The following is a 20,043-nucleotide window of genomic DNA, read 5'->3' as shown; positions in this document are numbered from 1 at the left end:
AAGACTTTTCAGGGACCCATATGTGGTTCTGCTCACCAAACAAACATGGTCTGACAAAAGGGCCACAGTAGGGAAAAGTGCTGGCATTTTCAAAGGAACCTTCATTTTAGAAGATAACTAGAGGCCCAGTGCATGATTGAATCATGCACGTGTAGGGTCCCCTACACGCTTTCGATTGCGGGGGAGCTGGGTGCCTGTCTGCTGGTGCACCTGGCCTTTCAGAAGCCTCCGCCGCGCTGGAGGCTTCCGAAAGGCCTGGTGCCTGAGCGGACAGGCACCCAGCTGCCCCGCTTTTGATGGTCCGTGGCGGGATGTGAGCTCGCTGCCCCAGAGGCCCCTTCTGTTCCGCAGCACAGCCATGGCGCAGATGCTGAGCTTGCGCTGCCGCTGGCGACACGAGCTCAGCGTCCCACTGGCCCAATCGGCTACCCCAGCCACCCCGAGTTCCGCCCCCTGCGCCTCCCGCTGGCCCAATCGTGGGCGTAGCGGAGTGACAGTAATTTACATATTACCATTTTATTAGGTAGGATTTGTTTTGGGATTCTTTAGAATCCTTACCATCCTGACCTCTCTGTCGAATATTATTTTATTTACAAAAAGTTGTTAATATTCAACTTTTCCAAAAGACATGTGGCTTAAAGGAGAAAAACCAGTACATGAAATAACTCCTTCCCATTGGAAGTCACTGAGTGATGGAGGGAACTGGAGACCTGAATTCTCTGGAACGTGCTTCTCATTGTAGCTGAATGAGAGCCAAGAGAGTCACAAAATAACGAGTCTAGGTTCGTCACTGTGATGAAGAGGAGACAGAGGTCCAGGGTCACGGGCACTGATGGACCAAGGACAAAAACCTAGAGTTCCTTGTATCATATCACACGCCGTGCCAGGCTGTAGGCATCTATCTCTACCCATGTTTACTGACAAGAGCCTGTGGGTGTCATGGGACTCGGGACTCTAGGTCATAGTCAAGGTAAATGGATTCAGAACAAATCCCTCCCCATCACTTACAAAGATAGGCTCTTCCCATTTACTTAGTTATCACCAATAATTATCAATAATATGTAAAGTTTAGCTGAATCCACTAGAAATCATTGTTGCAATCAACAAAATTGGCAGTAATGTTTGTGGGATGAGTCAGCTACTTGGTCTTTGTAGCATGTCCACGGCAATGCAGCACAGGTGGGTGGCCCCTGCAGCAATGAGCAGCACACGCTGTGGCAGGAACATGTCTAAGCCCCATAAAGCAGCAGGGCTGGGGAAGTGTCAGCAGTTTTTCTGGGCAGATCAAAGGTGAAGGCTGCTTGTACTGAGGTTCTGGCTCTCTCGGGAGTGGGGGTGGCCAGGCAGGGTGGGAGGCACAACACTTCTCTAGTTTTACAGGTGGGAACACGGAGGCCCAAACAGTTTAAATAAATGGGCAAAGCTTGTATGGGCAGACTAGGATCCGAAGCCAGGTCTCTGCTCCCAGGCTAGTGCTTTGCCATAACCTCAGAGAGCACACACAATAGCACAGCTCAGCTCACAAACATCATGACCAGAATCAACTGTAGATCTACCCAGCTTCAGCTCCTAGCCAACTCCATAGGCTCTGTCTGTTCTGTCCTTGGATGGACTATATGGGTAAGAACCAGGTCTGTCCAAGAAAGAACATAATGTGCTGATCATAATCGCGTACACCAAGTCTAGCTCTCGTGTTGGCCATTGGAATACACTCCTAGGGCTATTAACTTAATAAAAGGCATCTTATCACACTGTCCTATAGAATCAGAAGATAAACATTCTTGATGAGGGAAGGGTGTGTGTGTGTGTGTGTGTGTGTGTGTGTGTGTGTGTGTGTCCTTCCTTTGTGAGGCAGACCTGAAAAAAAAAATCCAGGTTCAAAGGAAACTCAGGACTGGGTGGCTGCTACAGAGACCCTGAAACCAGCTGCACCTGTCTGTCACCCAGTGTTGTCTTGGCTTCAACAGAATGAGGTGGTTGCAGACCCGAGGACAGCGGGGCTTTCATTGAGAGGAGGCTCTTAGCTCCTGGCTCTTTGTCCACTTTGTCCATGGGCTAGGCCAGACTTTTGGATTCATAAAAAAGGAGTCACTGGGACTAGCAGTCTTTCACCCCACTAGAGTGGACATCTCCAAACCTCAGCTGTTACCAGAGTCTCTGGTCCTCCTTTTTGGGACCTTTTAAGATGCCCCTTCTATGCTCAGATTTCCTTCTTGGTGCCTGCTCAGTTCAGTTCTGCTCTAGCTCCTCTGCAACGGCCAGAATAGAGCTCGCACTTCCCCATCTGTATGAGGTGAATAAAGTGACCTTGATTTTCCTTACTGTGTGTTTCAAATGGAAGAAAGACTGGAGGCGGCTGCAGTCAATATGAAAGCAAATGAGAAGATGAACAAAGTCTCTAAAATGACAGCCTGCATGGCACTGAACCCTTGGATTCTATCACCCAGAAGAATGACCCACTCCCACCTTCCCCGCCCAGTGTGGCTTCTCTAAAAAATGAGACTTAGGTCAATGCTGAAGCTGGAGACAGAGCCACTACCCCATTTCCATCAACAGCAAGTGAACAGAAGAACAGCACTGGGCAGCTTCTGGGAGAAGGCAGGTGTGCTAGGAAACCGGTGGGGTGGAAGGTTCAAGGCCTTGGTAAAGCCATTCCAGGTGGGAATGCAGTCCCCTTCCCACCTTAACTGGTATTACCAGGACTGCCTTCCTAGCACACAGTTAGTGTGTAGGCAACTACTTTTCAACAAAGGAGCCAAAAACATACAATGGAGAATGAAACACCTCTTTAGTAAATGGTGCTGGGGAAATTTGAATGTCATATGCAAAAGAATGAAATTAGACCACTATCAGATACTATACACAAAAATTAACTCAAAATGAATTAAAGACTTACATGTACGACCTGAAACAATAAAATACATAGAAAAAAACATAGGTACTAAACTTGGTCTCAGAAAGGTTATTGTGAACTTAACACAAAGGCAAGGAGAATAAAAACAAGAAATAGAATAAAAATAAAAGCAAAAATAAACTAACAAGTTTCTGCACAGCAAAAGAAACCATCAACAAAACATAAAGGCAACCAACCAAATGGGAGAAGATATTTGCAAATGATACCTCTGATAAAGGGTTAATATTCAAAATATATAAAGAACTCATACAACTCAGCAACAAAAGAATAAGCAATCTAATTTTAAAAATGGGCAGATAACCTGACCACTTTTCCCAAGAAAACATACAAATGGCCAACAAATATATGAAGAGATGCTCAACTTCACTAGCTATTAGGGAAATGCAAATCAATACCACAATGAGATACCACACCACGTCTGTTAAAATGACTGTTATCAATAGGACAAGAAATAACAAGTGTTGGAGAGGATGTAGAGAAAGGGGAACCCTCATACACTGCTGGTGGGAATGTAAATTGATGCCGCCACTATGGAAAACATTTTGGAGGTTCCTCCAAAATTAATAATGGAGCTACCATATGACCCAGCAATCCCTCTTCTGGTATCTACCTGGGAAATTTAGAAATGTTATTTGTAAAGATATATGTATGTTCACTGCAGCGTTATTCACAATAATAGCCAACACATGGAAACAACTGAAGGGTCCTCTGATCAATAATTGGATAAAGATGATGTGGTACATACACACAATGGAGAACTACTCAGTCACAAAAAACGATGAAAATATATAAAGAATATATTGCCAATTGTGACAAATGGGTAGATCTTGAGAGTATCATGTGAAGTGAAATAGGTCAGACGGAAAAGGATAAGAACCATATAATTTCACTCATTTGTGGAGCTTAAAACACAAAGCAATACATGAGCAGACAAACTCATAGACATAGACAATAGTATGGTGGTTACCAGAAGGGAGGAAGGGGAGGGGAGGATGAAGAGAATAAAGGGGGTCAAATATATAGCGATGGAAGGAGACTAGACTTTGGGTAGAGAGCACACAGTGCAATATACAGATGATGCATTATAGAATTGTATACCTGAAACTTGCATATTGCTAGTAACCAATGTTACCCCAATCAACTTAATTTTTTTAAAAAAGAGAATGGGAATTTGTTCAGAAAATTTAGAAATTATCTTAGGGGATTAAACTTTTCATTCTACTACTCCGGGGGTAGTGTGCCTCGTACCACCCATACTTCCAAAGAAAGCAAACCTGTTGAGATGTCATCAGGGGAACACCTGGGTTCAGTCTGGGCTTTTGGTGGCTGAAGAGTCTTCATTCTGATTGGGGAAAGCAAGAAACCACGTTAGTTATTTGACTAGGGCTTGCTTGAAAGGAATGTGTCCTTACATGTTTTAAAACAGCGATGGCCTCTTGAATCCAGCACTTGTTAGCCTGGTACTGAGACCGCCTCGCAGCAGAGACGACTGAGCCAAACTTGCAAAAATGAAGTACTTTTGAATAAAGTACCAAACTTGCAAGATAAATAATTTGGGGCAACACATTGCAAAAGTCTCCTTCATAGAAGAGTGAACTTTTGCTCAGAAATCCCTGACTTTCGATAGCTGAGTTTTCCATTTGCAGTCCGTAAAGACTATTAGAATAACTTTAATTGTGCTTTGACATAAGAACTATTTAAAAGTATGAAATCAGTGTAGGTGAATGTTATGGGTGCTGGAGCCTTAATGCTCAAATACCCAGGTCCTCCATGATCCTGTCTACCTGGGGGCACTGTGGTTTTTAATGCACCGGAGTCTATATCCCAGTGTGGACCTAATGACCCTGAGGTCACCTACTGCTGTCCAATGTAATAAAGACCTATTATCCTCCCACATTATTGCTCTCTGTGTGAGGAAAAAAAGTAAAGACTGACATTAGATCACATATAACCTTTTTGATTGGTGATATATAAGGGTAACCGTATGTCCAACCATCTACTGCCTACTTTGGTGCCTGATGCAGGGTGAGTCCATGTTTTGAGGTGTGTTTTTTGTTGTTGTTGTTGTTGTTTTTAAAATTTATTCTCTTCTTTTAAAATTATATTTTTAGTGATTTCAGAAGTGAAGGGAGAGAGAGAGAGAGAGAGAGAGAGAGAGAGAGAGAGAGAGAGAGAGAAAGAAACATCAATAATAAGAGAGAATCACTGGTTGGCTGCCTTCTGCATGCCACCACTGGGGATCGAGCCTGCAACCCAGTCATATGGCCTGACTGGGAAATGAACTGGGACGTCCTGGTTCATAGGTCAATGCTCAACCACTGAGCCACACCGGCCGGGCTTGAGTTTTTTAATAAAGTAAAAACTGAGTATTTCTTCCCTGTCTGATAGTTAAATATAGGGGAAAAAAAAACCCTGAAATACAACTAATCAAAATTCTGACTGGATTTTATTTCTGATATACTTGCTTTTGATAAGAAAGCAGCAAATGACAACCAACCAAATTGATAAAGAAAAGGAATATTAGTTATTAAAGAGTGCAGCGGATGTCCCAGAGTCACGAGATTCTGTGACCTGAATTAGATATGCCATCTACATAAAGAATTTGTATTTACTTCTGCCTAAGATATCAAAGAAATTTCCTACCTTATTCCTTGTACTGTTCTTGCAAAGATGGAAAGGATAATGAAACCTTCTACAGTAGTTTCAGGGTGAAAAAAATTTTGGGGGGTCTATCTGATTTAACCAAAAAACTAAACCAATCAAGAAGCCCATTCCCTGGCCCTGGCCGGGTAGCTCAGTTAGTTAGAGAGCATCGTCCCAAATGCCAAGGTTCTGGGTTTGATCCCCATTCAGGGCATATAAATAAAGGATCAGCGAATGAATGCATAAATAAGTGGAACAAATCTCTTTCTTTCTCTCTTCAAAATCAATAAAAAATAAAAAATAAAAGAAGCCCAATCCCTTAGCATCCCCTAAACATTCTACTTAATGTTTCTCAATTCATTATCTTTGTGCCCCCAAACCAATATAATCAGAATGAGCCATGTCCCGATTTAAACCTTGACTTACCTATGACTCAGACAATTCTCAAAGGAATGTTTCAGATCATCTGGGATCATCATAGTTCTTGGTTGTACCTGAGGAAGACAGTCTCATTTAGAACATTGTCCAAAACTGCATTCCAATTTTCATAAACGTATGTGCCACCTTAGCAAACTGAAGTTGTTTAATGAGTCAGAACTGCATCCTTTTGTGATATGAATGAACCAGAAGGAATTACCCTGCTCACATGTCATAGGGTCATTGTTCTTCCCTGGTTATCAGATTTTGAAGTTAGATATCTCAAGATTAGTAAATCTTCCAATTTTCTTTGGTGAGCTCACCACACCATTCTTCAGGTTTCAGGTTAACTTTCACTTTTTCACAGGCACCACTGAGTCCTGGATGGCTGCCCAATGATCTCATTGCTCCTAGGCTGCCTCGACTACAATACTCATAACCTTGTCATTGTCCTAGTAGTTATTTGCTTAATGTCTGGCTTCCCTTAGACTTTCAGCTTCCTGAGGCCATAGACCAGTGGTCGGCAAACTGAGGCTCGCGAGCCACATGCGGCTCTTTGGCCCCTTGAGTGTGGCTCTTCCACAAAATACCACGTGCGGGCGCGCATGTACAGTGCGATTGAAACTTCATGGCCCATGCGCAAAAGTCGGTTTTCGGCTCTCAAAAGGAATTTCAATCTTTGTACTGTTGATATTTGGCTCTGTTGACTAATGAGTTTGCCGACCACTGCCATAGACCACATCTCTATTTTAGTATTTCCAGGTCCTTAAGAAATATTTGTTGACCAAATTAGTGGATGAATGAACTCACTTTGAAGCATACATGAAGGTGTGAAGTGTGCCCTTCACACAGCTATCCCTGGTGACCCCACACTAAATAATGGAGCACCAGTAATCATTATCCAAAACACATCCTACTTAGGGTTTTTATTTTATTGATGTTCATCCATTTTATGCTTTTACTTTTAAAAAATAATTTTCTGTTGCTAATCATTTTCTTAAAATGAGACATAATCCACATACTATAGAATCTATCACGTTGGTGTCCAATTCAGTGGTTTTTGGTATATTAATAAAGGTCTACAGCAATCACCACTATCGACTTCCAGAACATTTTCATGACTCCTTTATTCAGGAGTCATTCCTCCTCCCCCAAGTCCTCAGCAACCACTATTTTCTTTCTCTATAGATTCACCTACTCTGGACATTTCATATATATGGAATCGTACAATATGTGGTCTTTGCTGTCTATTTTCTTTAAAAGTCCTGTAGCTCTGTAGTGAGTTTTGAAATAAAAAATGTGTGATTCTTCCAACTTTGTTCTTCTTTTTCTAGATTTCTTTGGCTATTCTGTAACTCTTGCATATCCATATGAATTTTAAGATCTGCTTGTCAATTTCTGCAAGAAAGGCATCTGGGATTTCAAGGGCGATTGCCTTGAATCTATGGATCAATTTGGGGGACTGTATTGCCACTTAGCAATATTAAGTCTTCTAGTCCATGAAAGTGGGATTACTTCTATTTATTTAAGTCTTCTTTAACTTCTTTCTATAATATTTTATAGTTTTTGTTGTACAAGTCTTACATTTCTTTTGTTAAATTTATTCCCAAGTATTTTAAATTTCCAGGCTATTGCAAATGGAATTGTTTTCTCAATTTTTTGGTAGGGTATAGAAATAAAATTAATTTTGTACATTGATCTCATAGTCTGTAACTCTGCTGTACTCGTTTATCAGCTCTAATAGTTTGTGTGTGTGTGGATCCCTTAGAACTGTCTATATATAAGATCACACCATCTGCAAATACAGTTTCACACCTTCGTTTGTAATCTGGATTCCTTTTATCCCTTGCCCATCTCTGTCATCGCCAGGCTTACCATTTTCACTTCCTGGCATGTGGAGCACAGCTGCCGGCTCCTGCCCAGCACGGGGCCTCTGTGGTTCCTCCTGGCCTGAGGAGAGAGGAGACAGAGAGCAGTGAGGAAATGCTGTGGTATCTGGGGCAGCAAAGAAGTGGGAAGAGGGTGGAGTGGTGAGAGGGGTTAACAGTTATTCCTTCCATAAAACAGAGATGGACACTCTGGTCTCAGCCCCATCCTGGGTGGATGTAGAATTGAGGCTTGACTGCAGCCTCGGAAGGTGCAGAAAGGGTTTAGGCAGGAGGGCTGAGCCAGAGACCCGGTGGTGGCCTCGGGCTCCTGAGACAGCGGTACGGGGTAGGAGGGGCTGGGGACTGAACCAAGGTCTGTCTTTCGACCTGAGCACGTAGTTTGAGGGGCTACACTTGCCCCAGTTTATACAAGGGTCCACCATGGGGACATAAGGGCCTCCAATGGCTTGAGGAAAGTGAATAGAAGACTTCCCTCCGCAAACCTTTCACTGGCCCCTCCAACACATTGCCCTCTTTTCTCACGCCTTCACTCTCCAGCATGCACTGCCCAGCACCAGGTGGCCCTGCTCCACTTCCCGAGAGTCACAATTTAAGCCAAAAGCAGACCTGGAGCTGGTGCGAGGGTCCCGAGTTCCTCCACCTCTGGGAACAGAGGCTGCCCGGCCAAAAGCTCCCCGTCTGCTCAGCGCTGCTTTCTCCCTGACTTCACTCCTGCCCCAGCTGAAGGGAGGCTTGCAGGCATTCCCACTCCGCCCACAGCGCCCACAGTGTGGTGAGGGAGCAGGTGGGAACTTGAGACTCCTGTTGTGCCTGGGGTTCTCTCTCACCTCCCTCATGCCCCCTGACGGCAGCCTCCTGAGACATGCTCGCAGGAAGCGCAGACGACGGGGAGGAGGGTCCTGGGACCCGCAGACATCACTCTGCGCAGAAGCCTTCTCCTGCCACTGGATCGGCTTGTTGTGACACCTGGGCCCTGAGCTGTCCCTGCTGCCCTGGGAGGTGTGCACACAGGAGGAGGGGGGACATGTTTAAGCTAAGTGGGGAGTGCCTGGGGTGCTCCTACCCTGACCTCTGCCGGGTGGGTCCCCATGGAGCTTCACACTGGGGGTGTGAGGACTAAAAACTACGGACAACGTTGGACTCTTCCACCAAGTGTTTAAAATACCCTTCATTTTTACTGGCTACATTAAAAGAATCGACTCAGTCTTATACCGTGGGTCGGTATGTCACAGTATGAGTGGGAATGACTAGATTCATTCACCCCACAACAACACACTTACTGCGAGGCTACCAAGTGGAGGGGGTGGTGACAAAATGCCTGGCCCCAGAGAAGGCCAGGGAAGAATACAAACTCGTTCATTTGCCCATTCATTAGGGACTGGGGACACTGAGATAAATGAGACACAGCCTCTACGCTGTCACCACACAGCAGGCTGTGTACCATCGTGTAGTATACTGAGGCCCCTGGGAGGGGTCTGAGAAGGTTAAAGTGGAGGCAGTGCCTGGGGAGGTGAACAGGAGGGGGCAGGAGGAGGGCATTCCAGCCCGGAAAACACAGAGGAACGACCAGCCGGCACCCGGGAGCGTGGGGTGTCTGGATTGTCCCGTGGGGGGAGGGATGCAGTGAGAAGAGACACTGGAGAGGAAGACTCCTCTGCTTCTGGGCCAATTCAACCTTCTCCCATATCTTCCCTGAGGTTCTAGGGGTGGAATCTCTCGGGGCTGAGCCCTTCCATCCACCCCTCACATCTCTGAGACTGAGATACCCCCCAGAATCTGCGATTCAAGGTTGGGGGCACCAGGTGTCATAGAAGAGGCAACGAAACTCTGAGCCTCCAGAAAGGAGAGAGGCAACGTCCGAACGGAGGGATCAGGAAGAGCCTGGACGCAAAGAAGTTGATGCAAACAGCCTGGGACCCCACGTTCTGTCGGCTGCAGCTTCCTCCCTGCCGCCAGGCTCTGCCGCCGAGTCCCCTTCACTCTCGGTTTCCTCAGGGCCAGCCCAGCAGTGGCAGGAATGGAAGGTTCGGAGCCCGGGCCCTGGGTTGTATTATAGAGTCGCAGCCACTGAGGAAAGAGGCTCTGAAACGTTAGAGGGTTCTCCTTTCCCAAGCAGCTGTCCCCAGGAGAGCAGATGGCAGCTGCGACTGGAGAGTGACAGTAGCCTCTGTCCCCTGGCCAAGGTCTGATGCAGGTTTCAGCTGGGCCAGGAAGCCAAAGCCTGCTCTTCACATGTCACAGCTGGAAACATCTGGATATCTGAGGTCAACATCGGCCAGGTTCTCAAGATCCAGCTCATGGCCCAAGTCCTTGGCCCCCTTCAATCTTTGGTAAACAAAGAGAGAAATCTCTCTCCCTCTCTCTCTCTTTCTCTCTCTTTCACAAACACACACCTGTCTCACAACAAAAACTGAAAATGTGAGTAGCAGATGGTGACTTTAAAAATAGCACAATTCAAGGAGCACTGACAAATTTGCCTCTGTACTTCCTTCCCTTCAGCATCTCCATTCCTCTTCTCCTTTTCACTCCTGCCTTAGCTGAGAGGTCACCTGGCTCAACTCTTTCAATGAACACCATGAGGAAAATGTGGCCCAGAAAGGTTAGGGTGCCTGTCGAATAGCTCATCTATTTAGTTTGTCCACCAGAACGTTCTCTGGCTGAAGGGTCAAGGGATAGCGGACTCTTAGGATCCATATAAGGGGGTAAAGATGCCTATATCCCTTAGAATACAAAAAGTGGTGCTCAGAGAACTGTTTTCAATATGCCAAAATAACCCTATGATAATTAAACATTGTCCTGATCTCTGAAAATACCAGCCACCTCCGTAGTTTTATGCAGCTGAATGTAGTTTTTAAAATTATATTGTTCACTTGGAAAAACTTCACAAACACACAATAAGCAACAGCCATGTACCTGCCATCCTGACTTATTAAACTTGGTTATTATTACCATTTTATTTCAGGTCACTGGTATTCATGATTACCTTCCTTTAAGATGGTCTTAGTAGTTATATATGTTGGATCTATATCAACAGGAGACAAACTTAGGCCTATACAAGGTAGTTTCTGTGGTGGTCACCAGCTTTCAAAAATTGAGTGTCAGTGAGAGGAATCTTAGAGTTCTCGGGGGTGAGAACGTTGGAAGTCGCCCTTGGTGTGTATTTTCTCAGCTATGTCCCTGCACCATGTCACTAGCCAGGGCTTTTTGTCACAGGGCTGCTAAAAGCAAAGGCAATAATGTTCTCACCTTTATTCTGACTCATTAGACTGGAAAACAACAGATCAGAGAGGAGACAGCGTCCCCGGGGCAGGAATGCAGAAAGTCGGGTGGCTTTCACCCTCCATGAGTGACTGTGGGGCTCTAGTCAGTTACACCCAAGCCTGGCAAGTAGAAAAGGGGTGCAGGGTCTTGGCAGTGGCCCCCACACATCTGCCCTGCCCGCCGTGGAGCTCTGAGTGAGCTTCCTCCTGGCCTCACTCATCCACCTATCCAATTACCCTTTCCCGTCCTGGGCATCATGAGTGGACGCCTGGAGTGGCAGGTGGCAGTCATGACTAACAGAGAAGCCGCTCCACAGTAGAGGTTTGCATGGGGGAGGTTTAGGCTCCGTTTCTTTGTCTTCATTTCCTATCTTTCTTCTTTGTGAGCTTTGCCTCTCCCCTTCCATCTCCTTTCTTGTATTTTTGTCTCCTTATGTCTCCATGTGTCTCTTGGCTCGGCTTCCCATCTTTCTATCTCTGAACCTGTTTCCTCTCTTTCCCTCTCTCATCAGGGAGGACTGCGCTCCAGGCACAGAGACACCTGCGCTGGCCCGGAACAGCTCCCGGGCAGGAAGGAACACCACCTGGCTGTGGATGATCAAAGTCCTGCCCTTTGACCTGTGACAGTGAAGAGGGCCCCAGGGCAGGACCTCTGCACCACACCCAGGGCCAGGAGGGCTGGTTGGCGGCTGGGCTGCCAGCAGCTCTCAGCAGGTCCCCAACTTAGAGGATAAAGGGAGAGATAGCATGTCCACAGGGCATTCCACTCCCATGAGATGCATCATTGCTCATTGCTTTCCAGAAAGGAGCAGCTGCGGCTGTTTACCGCACAGCAGACACGCTCAGGCCTTCACGTCTGCAGCCAACGACTGAGATCTGAGTCTGTGTGACGGGCTGGGAGCTGACCTGAGATACCTGCCAGGTGTCTCAACAGAACAGGGACCCAGTTTTGCTATGAAGGTGGCAGAATATGCCTCTCCCAAACATGCCACTGGGCCATCAGGGTTATTTGGAGCCAAAGGCACTTTATACGACGGCAGGTGCCAGAAGGGTGCGCTGACCCCCCTTTTTCTTCCTAAAAGTAGGAGATAAAACCCCAAAAGGAAGAGGCTCTCCTTACACCAGAAGGAAAGCAACATCCTTATCATAAAGGACCGGAAGATGAAGCTGAGGGAATTCTCTGCAAACAGACCTTGTTTAAATAACTCGTTTCCTTGCCTGTCAGCATAACTATCATTGCTCGTCGCACATTCAGTTCTTATAAGTATATCTCTAGTGACACATGATTTCGCTCATCTAGGGGAAATGATGAACAACATAGACTGATGAACAAGAACAGAACCAGAAACAAGGAGGCATCGATCGGACTATCGGGCCTCAGAGGGAGGATAGGGGAGGGTGGGGGGAGGGGGGAGAGATCAAGCAAAGGTCTTGTGTGCATGCATATGAGCCTAACCAATGCTTAAGTTCAACAGGGGGTTGGGGCATCCATGGGGAGGGGTGTGGGATGGGAATGGGGGGATGAGGACAAATATGTGACACCTTAATCAATAAAGAAATTAAAAAAAAAAAATAACTCGTTTCCTCTTTAGCCTCCCCGTGCAGTTGAGTTACTTTTCTGCAGTTGCCTCTTTCGTATAAAAACGTTTTGGCCTTGCCACTTCTTTGGGTCTTTGTTCCTGTAGGAGGGCACCCGTGTCATGTAAAACATGCTAAATAGATGTGCGTGCTTTTCTCCCCCTAATTTGTCTGCAGTTAATGTAATCCTTAGGCCCAGCTGAAAGCTCTAAGATGGAAAAGGTTGCTGAGAGAGAGAGAGAGAGAGAGAGAGAGAGAGAGAGGGAGGGAGGGAGGGAGAGACCCGTGAGGTACCCAATAGCAGTAATGGACTTGTGACCTGAGTCCCCCAGGGACTGGCTTTTCCGGCTGTGCCCATTGTCCCAGCCCGGGAAGCTGTTGCTCTGGGCTGCCCTCTAGTGGCCACCCATGAGCGCTGCATCCATGAAATTCTGAACCCAGTTGAAGGGGAACCTCTCACTGCCCTGGGCCTTAGCAATGCCTTCCTCCCTGCATCCTGGGTGCCTGGAGTCAGTGCCTCTGCTCGTGTGCTGAGACCCAGAGCAAACCTGGAGGAGGTGGCACTAGGTGGCAGGGGGAGGCTGCCTGCATAATGTGGACGAAAGGGGCCACATGCTGACCTGACAAGCTCAGGGGAGGCCTGCATGGCAGTCTTGCAAACTCAGCGACCTAAAGTAACCACAAAGGATGGTCTGAAATTAAACCTTAACTAAACGCAGTTATGGTGGGCAGTTACGTCCTAGGCCAGTATCTTCACTGACAAGGTCAGCCTTTACCTTAACTGAGCCTGTCTTTTTGCATCTCTGATAACATACCCTTGAAATGTCTGGGTAACTTGTAACTTCCCTTTTTCTGGACCCCCCTGGGGCACAACCAAATGTGGTGGGCACCAGGACAGATACCACAAATTCCTTCATTATCATGTTAATTGTTCCTGCACCCACCTAAGTATGTGTCCATCATTTTACTTTTTATCCAATCCCAGGGGTTTCCCACCGCTTTGCTTTATCCCACCTCCTTAATCCATCACCAGTGAATTTCATGTAACCCACCTATGTCCCTCCTTTGATTGCAATGTATAAATACAAATGTAACCCGCCATTCTCCGGAGCATTATCTCAATTCGTTGAGGTTCTGCTTCCCGGCATATGTCGACAGTTTGGCTCAAATAAACTCACAAACATTCTTTCCAGGTTTCAATGGTTTTTTTACGTTAACATTACGAAGTTCAAGGAGACTAAATGACTAGAAGGCTTCTTGCTGGTTCTGCCTGGACTGCCCAGGCCAGCGTGTCCCTGCTCAGCCCCTCTGTCGTGGCGGCAGGCACTCTCACCTGCTTGCCTGTCCCGGGTGTTAGGGGATTAATGAAGTCACCCTGAAGCACAGCCCTGCCCTTGACCCTCAGGGCTGTGGCCAGGCCCACCCAGCTCCATCGTCCCTTCCATGTAAGCCCGCCCCCTGCGGCCTGAGCCCTCAAAGCTCTGCAGGCAAGTCCTGCGTGCTCAGTCGCAGGTCTTATTTCCCAGGCCCTTCCTCACTCCTGGAAATACTATCTTCCGAGCCTGTGAGATGCCCCTAGCTCTGGATCCCGCCCTCGCTCCGCTCCGTCTCTGTTCGCTCCTCCCCCGCCCGCAGGGGACCCTTCCTCCCACCCCCGCCCTGATATATATTGGGCAGCCCTGTGCCTGTCCCTGAGCCCTGTCATTTGTGTAGGCAGGAACTGACCTGCTCATCCCTGTATCTGTATTAAACCAGGTAAAAAGGGCTCCGGAAGCACTTAGCCCCCGGCGTGAGGGCTGGTCATGACGTGGCCACAGGTACAGAGCTCTGGCCAAATGCCTTAGGGACGCAGCCTCCTGCACTGCCCACAACAGTCCTGTGCTGGGTAATTTTTCAGGTGAAGAAACTGCTCGTGTCCCGAGTTCTCTCTCTTCCTCCACCTCAGGGAGGTGCTGACGTCACAAGCACCATAAATTCTGGAGACCCTCTGTGAGGCTAGGTGTGGTTCAGTCCCTGAAGGTCCCAGGGCAGATGCCTCAACATGAAATTTTTAATTTCCCTTTTTGATGGTTCTCCCCTCAGGCCTTTATTCTTAGCTCTAGTGCAGTGGTCGGCAAACTCATTAGTCAACAGAGCCAAATATCAACAGAACAACGACTGAAATTTCTTTTGAGAGACAAATTTTTTAAACTTAAACTTCTTCTAATGCCACTTCTTCAAAATAGACTCGCCCAGGCCGTGGTATTTTGTGGAAGAGCCACACTCAAGGGGCCAAAGAGCCGCATGTGGCTCGCGAGCCGCAGTTTGCCGACCACGGCCCTAGTGGACCTGGGGGCCCTGAACGAGGTGATTGGCTGGGGCTCGTTCATTTCACTTAGCAAATGTCTACTGAGCACCTACGACGTCCCAGGCTCGGGCTGTGCTCAGGAGACAGGAAGTGTCTTTGGAGTCACATTCATGTCTTCCTAGAACTGCTATTGGTTTCTTCGCAATTAAAGGGGGAAATAAATTGAGTACCTTCGATAAGCCATTTGGAACTTGAAACGTATTTGGCAAATTCACATCCTTCCTCCATGAATTCAGAGAAGTGGCGGAGGCATGAGGGTATCTGAGGGATCAAAACAAAAGCCTGTTAGAACCACAGTCTCTGGGATGAAGGGCCAGGCCCTTGGCTATTCCAGAGAGAAGCCACGGGGCACCCCCGGGCGGGGCAATCCACCACCTCCTCCCGTGGACCATGCCCTCCCTCCAACCACCTTTTCCCGGAATTTTCTTTGTGGTTTGCAAGTGAAGTAGTGATGCTCTTCATAGGGAGACACACCTGCTGGCCGGTGTGGTTCATTTTATGACAGTGTGAGAGTTCTAAATGTGCTGTAAGTATTGGCTCGCCTTGGCAAAGTAGTTGTGACACAGAACAGAAAGGGTTTTGTCAAAAATAAACAGCCTGGAACCCAGAGCGTTGGCCAGGTGAGGATTTTCGAATCCTCGGGAATTGCGGATAGTTACCAGTAAACAAGCCAGCCTTTCAGAAGGCTGTGCATTCCCACCTGTCCTCCCCAAAGCTCAGGGCACCTCACAGGTGTGGTCCATTTTGTCTCAGACTTCCGGTGAGGCCGGTGGGTGTCATTTCTCTCAACCAGGGTCCAGTGCTGCCCAACCCTCCCCGCACAGACACGCGGAGAGCTCCTCTGACCACCGCAGGCCGTTCTCCTTGCGACTAGCTCGAGGTTGGCTGGCTGCAGGAAAAGCCACCCCTTCCCTTCCCCTCTGACACTCCAGGACCTGGCTGTGAAAGCGAGCCGGTTCTGAGGGCACCTAGTTGTGTGCTGGGTGGGCCCGCCTTGTTCAAGCCCCAGGCCTGCACCCACTCCCACTGCTACCCAAGACTACAATCGGGGAACACTTGACGTGGGTTTCTCAACTGACCAGACGTGTGGCCTTTCTCCCGTGTGGCCTTTCTTGCAGCCTTTGCCCCCAGCAGCTGAGGTCTTACCTTCTGGGGAGGCTGAGCACGAGGGGCTTGTTTCTGAGGCTGGCCTCACAAAGCCAGGGGATCTTTTCAAACTTGGGAACCGAAGCCTGGAGAGAAATGGAAAGAAATCTTATTTCAGAATCTGTCGCGCTTGACCAGAGCAAGCGGATGGCAGCTAGACGGCACTCAGTACATTTTTGTGAGCAGTTACATTTAGTTAACTCTTTTTGAGTTTCCCATAAAATGGCCAAGAGCAAACAGTGTCGTCCCCATTTTACTGATGAAGAAATGGAAGCTCGGCCTGTTTGCCGGGTCACGCTGGTGGGGACTGGATTCCGGGTTCCCGACTTTTGTGTCCACTGCGTCGTGTGTTCTCTGTCCCTTTGCTTCTGGGCCATGTCCACCTGTTCTGCACACTCGGATGCTTCCATGCACTCCGCTGAGTATCAGCGACCTGCTGGTCAAAGTCTCCGGCTGGGTCGGCCGCCCTCATCCCTTCTCCAGGCAAAGAGAAGGACATTAACTTCCTTAATCCACCTCCCAGCTGTGCGGCTTCGGACAGCCTCTGAGCCAACCACAACCTCTCTGAGCCTCAGTTCTGTCCCCTCTGAGGGCGGGACGGCCACCACACATCACAGGCCAATGCACGGGACAGAAAGCTCCCGGGCAGCAGGACGTTTGCCTGTTTCACCCACAGCTGGGTCACCAGCACCTAAAACAGCGCTAGATCCTTGCCGGGATTCAGTGACTGTGTCGAAAGAATGCACGGGTCCTGGGAGGTCCCCAGCCGAGGGCCTGACTTCACGCTAGGAACTCCATAAAAGCAGCCGTGCTTAGCTCTCTTCGTCCAGCCCCGCCTCCATCCCAGCCCTTCGGATGCCAGGTCCCCCGTCTTGCGGTTGCGGGGTTGCTTTCCTGGGCTCTGAGCGCGCCCGCCCCCCCCCCCCCCCCCCCCCGAGCGGGAGTCTCGTGAGCGGCCACGAGAGGCAGCAGCGAGCGCGCCGGCGCCGGGAGGGCGCTCTGGCCGCGGAGGTTGAGGCGGCCCCGGAAGTGCTCCGCCGCCGCCGCGACCCCGGCGCCCCGGATGGGGAAGGAGGCGGGCGTCGGTCCCCCGGCCGCGCTTCCCTACGAACTGGCGGGCAGGTGGGTTCCGAGGGAGTCCTGTGTCGGGGCCTCCTTCCTGGCTGGGCGGCGGCAGGCGTGCGGAGCCCGGGCCGGGGTCCCTGCTGCCGTGACGGGCCCCCGGGGTCGGCTCGTGCAGCCAAACCTGCCGTGGTCTCCGCGGGAGAAGGGCGGTCGGGCCATGAGAGCCTTTTCCGAAAGCACATTTGCTGGCATTTCTGACGCCTGGCTTTCCCCATTGTGGCAAACGGGTCACTGTCTCCGATCCCCACAGATGTTTATCTTTCTAAGTTGGATGGTAGCTTTTTAGAGGGTGGTGACCTCAGTTAAAGGATCTTTAGTTTCTTTGAATCATTGGTTTGGGCTAAATGAAACGTGGGGCTCACATTTGTCTGATGCAGTTTACTGTTCAGACCTTTTAAATAACAGATGCCTTTGAGAACCCAAAGCTCTGGGTCCTGTCCCTGTACGTTTGCATAAGTGGCAGCCACAGGCATGCAGTGACAGGGCTTGGGGACGCCCTGAGCCCATCCACAAACCTCAGGGGTGTGAACCCCGAGTTAAGAGCTGGTTTGGAGGGAGACACAGGCTTTGGGGTCAGACTTTGCATAAGGCTCCACCATTTACCATTGTTAACTTGCGTGAGTTACCTGAGCAATTTTACTAAGCTTTTTTACTAGTTAAAGTGGAACTAACCAACCTGCAGGATTGTGGAGATGGAATGAAAGAAGAAGCTACTTAAGGCACTTAGCACATTGTAGGCACTCATTGAGTGACAGCTGACAGATGTCTATTTTTATCCCAGGGAAGGTCATTTAAAACCTGAAAGGAAATTTTAATGTCATTATTATAAGAGGGTCACCACGTATATTTTGCTCAGATTTCTAATAAAGTGAGTTGGTTTGATTTTAACTCAGCCCTGCCCTTAACCTTCAGCAGTTTTATAGGTTCATGGTCTTTTTCTAGGAACTTGGCTGTGTTGTCCTGCCTCAGAGAAGAAACTCCTCTTGCAGGCCTTGCCTGGGTTGCAGCCTTTGAGAACAAGGGAAGGTCGGCACAATATCAACCACAACACAGCATGGGATTTCCGGAGAGGTCTTATTTCAAGACTTCATAAAGAACAAGAACCACATGGACTTCTGCATGGGAAATTGAACTGGCCCGAGTCTGAGGGGAAAGATAATGTGTGCCCAACCTGTAACTAACACCACGGAGATCAGGTGGCAGAAAGTCTTATATGAGCGACAGCCCTTTCCTGACAACTACGTGGACAAGCGGTTCCTGGAAGAGCTCCGGAAGAACATCCATGCCCGGAAATACCAGTATTGGGCTGTGGTATTTGAATCCAGCGTGGTGATTCAGCAGCTGTGCAGTGTCTGCGTTTTTGGGGTCATCTGGTGGTATATGGACGAGGGTCTTCTGGCCCCTCATTGGCTTTTAGGGACTGGCCTGACTTTGTCACTGATTGGCTATGTTTTGTTCGATCTCCTTGATGGAGGTGAGGGACGGAGGAAGAGTGGGCGGACCCGGTGGGCTGACCTCAAGAGCGCCCTGGTCTTCATTACTTTCACGTACGGTTTTTCGCCCGTGCTGAAGACCCTGACAGAGTCTGTGAGCACTGACACCATCTACGCCATGTCAGTCTTTATGCTCTTAGGCCACCTCATCTTCTTCGACTATGGTGCCAATGCTGCCATTGTGTCCAGCACCCTGTCCTTGAACATGGCCATCTTTGCTTCTGTCTGCCTGGCCTCACGCCTGCCCCGGACCCTGCATGCCTTCATTATGGTGACATTCGCCATCCAGATTTTTGCCCTGTGGCCCATGTTACAGAAGAAACTGAAGGCATGTACTCCCCGCAGCTATGTGGGAGTCACACTGCTCTTTGCATTCTCAGCCTTGGGGGGCCTGTTGTCCATTAGTGCGGTGGGAGCCACCCTCTTTGCACTTCTGCTGGTGTCTATCTCCTGCCTCTGCCCTTTTTACCTCATTCGCCTACAGCTTTTTAAAGAAAACATTCATGGGCCTTGGGATGAGGCTGAGATCAAAGAAGACTTGTCCAGGTTCCTCAGCTAAGTGAGGGAACTCCATTCTGTTATTCAGGCAAGCTGACAGACCAGCCTGCCAACTAGGATCCAATCAAAGGCGGAGTTCCATTCTGGAAGCAGCAGGCTGATGTGGTGCGAGAACAGAGATCCAAAGAAGAAGTGAGCCAAAGGCTTTGGTGGTGAAGGTGCTGTCCTTTCTGTCGTTTGGTGGATGAAAAAGCTTTCTGGGGCCCTCAGGCATGGTTACCTCCCATGTCTTACTCACTGTAACAAATGAAGTGATGTGGTTTCTATTTATTAAAAACTAACAACATATCCAGCAAATTGTGTCTTGGTTTTTCTATAAGCAGAAGGCAGCTAGAAGGGGCATGAAAAGTGAAGAGATAATAAAAACACACAAGTGTGTGTTAATAAAGTCACTTCTCTACCCTTTTCTTTTTTTTTTTTTTTAAAATATATTTTATTCATTTTATTACAGAGAGGAAGAGAGAGGGATAGAGAGTTAGAAACATCGATGAGAGAGAAACATCGATCAGCTGCCTCTTGCACACCCCCTACTGGGGATGTGCCCGCAACCAAGGTACATGCCCTTGACCGGAATCGAACCTGGGACCTTTCAGTCCGCAGGCCGACGCTCTATCCACTGAGCCAAACCGGTTTCGGCTCTACCCTTTTCAATGTACTAATTCAGGCTCTGTTA

General features: G+C 48.4%; 2 protein-coding genes across 4 annotated transcripts in view; one reads left to right on the top strand and one right to left on the bottom strand.

Moving 5' to 3' along the window:
* LOC307093459 (uncharacterized protein C1orf105) overlaps positions 1-17,085 on the bottom strand; it is a 47,654-nt gene extending 30,569 nt beyond the window's left edge. For all 3 annotated transcript variants that reach the window (XM_079761603.1, XM_079761604.1, XM_079761602.1), the window contains exons 1-5: positions 16,195-17,085; positions 15,219-15,309; positions 7,850-7,924; positions 5,984-6,051; positions 4,189-4,256 (exon numbers count right to left, since the gene is read on the bottom strand). In XM_079761603.1, coding sequence (XP_079617729.1) covers positions 4,189-4,256; positions 5,984-6,051; positions 7,850-7,924; positions 15,219-15,309; positions 16,195-16,604 — 712 coding nt within the window. In that variant the 5' untranslated portion in view covers positions 16,605-17,085. The remainder of the gene's footprint in view (positions 1-4,188; positions 4,257-5,983; positions 6,052-7,849; positions 7,925-15,218; positions 15,310-16,194) is intronic.
* A 113-nt stretch (positions 17,086-17,198) lies between these two features.
* PIGC (phosphatidylinositol glycan anchor biosynthesis class C) lies at positions 17,199-19,680 on the top strand. Its single transcript, XM_079761710.1, has 2 exons — positions 17,199-17,316; positions 18,262-19,680. Exon 2 carries the CDS (start codon positions 18,478-18,480, stop codon positions 19,369-19,371), a length of 894 nt encoding a protein of 297 aa, XP_079617836.1. The 5' UTR covers positions 17,199-17,316; positions 18,262-18,477; the 3' UTR covers positions 19,372-19,680.
* Positions 19,681-20,043: the final 363 nt, after the last annotated feature.

Source organism: Cnephaeus nilssonii, assembly GCF_951640355.1.
Source record: "Cnephaeus nilssonii genome assembly, chromosome: 21".
Classification (NCBI taxonomy): Eukaryota; Metazoa; Chordata; class Mammalia; order Chiroptera; family Vespertilionidae; genus Cnephaeus; species Cnephaeus nilssonii.
Note: the sequence above shows the minus strand (reverse complement) of the source record. Positions and strands in the feature narration are given on the sequence as shown.

Excerpts from the sequence above, each read along its gene's own strand:
- PIGC (XM_079761710.1), top strand. The coding sequence starts at position 18,478 with ATGTGTGCCCAACCTGTAACTAACACCACGGAGATCAGGTGGCAGAAA.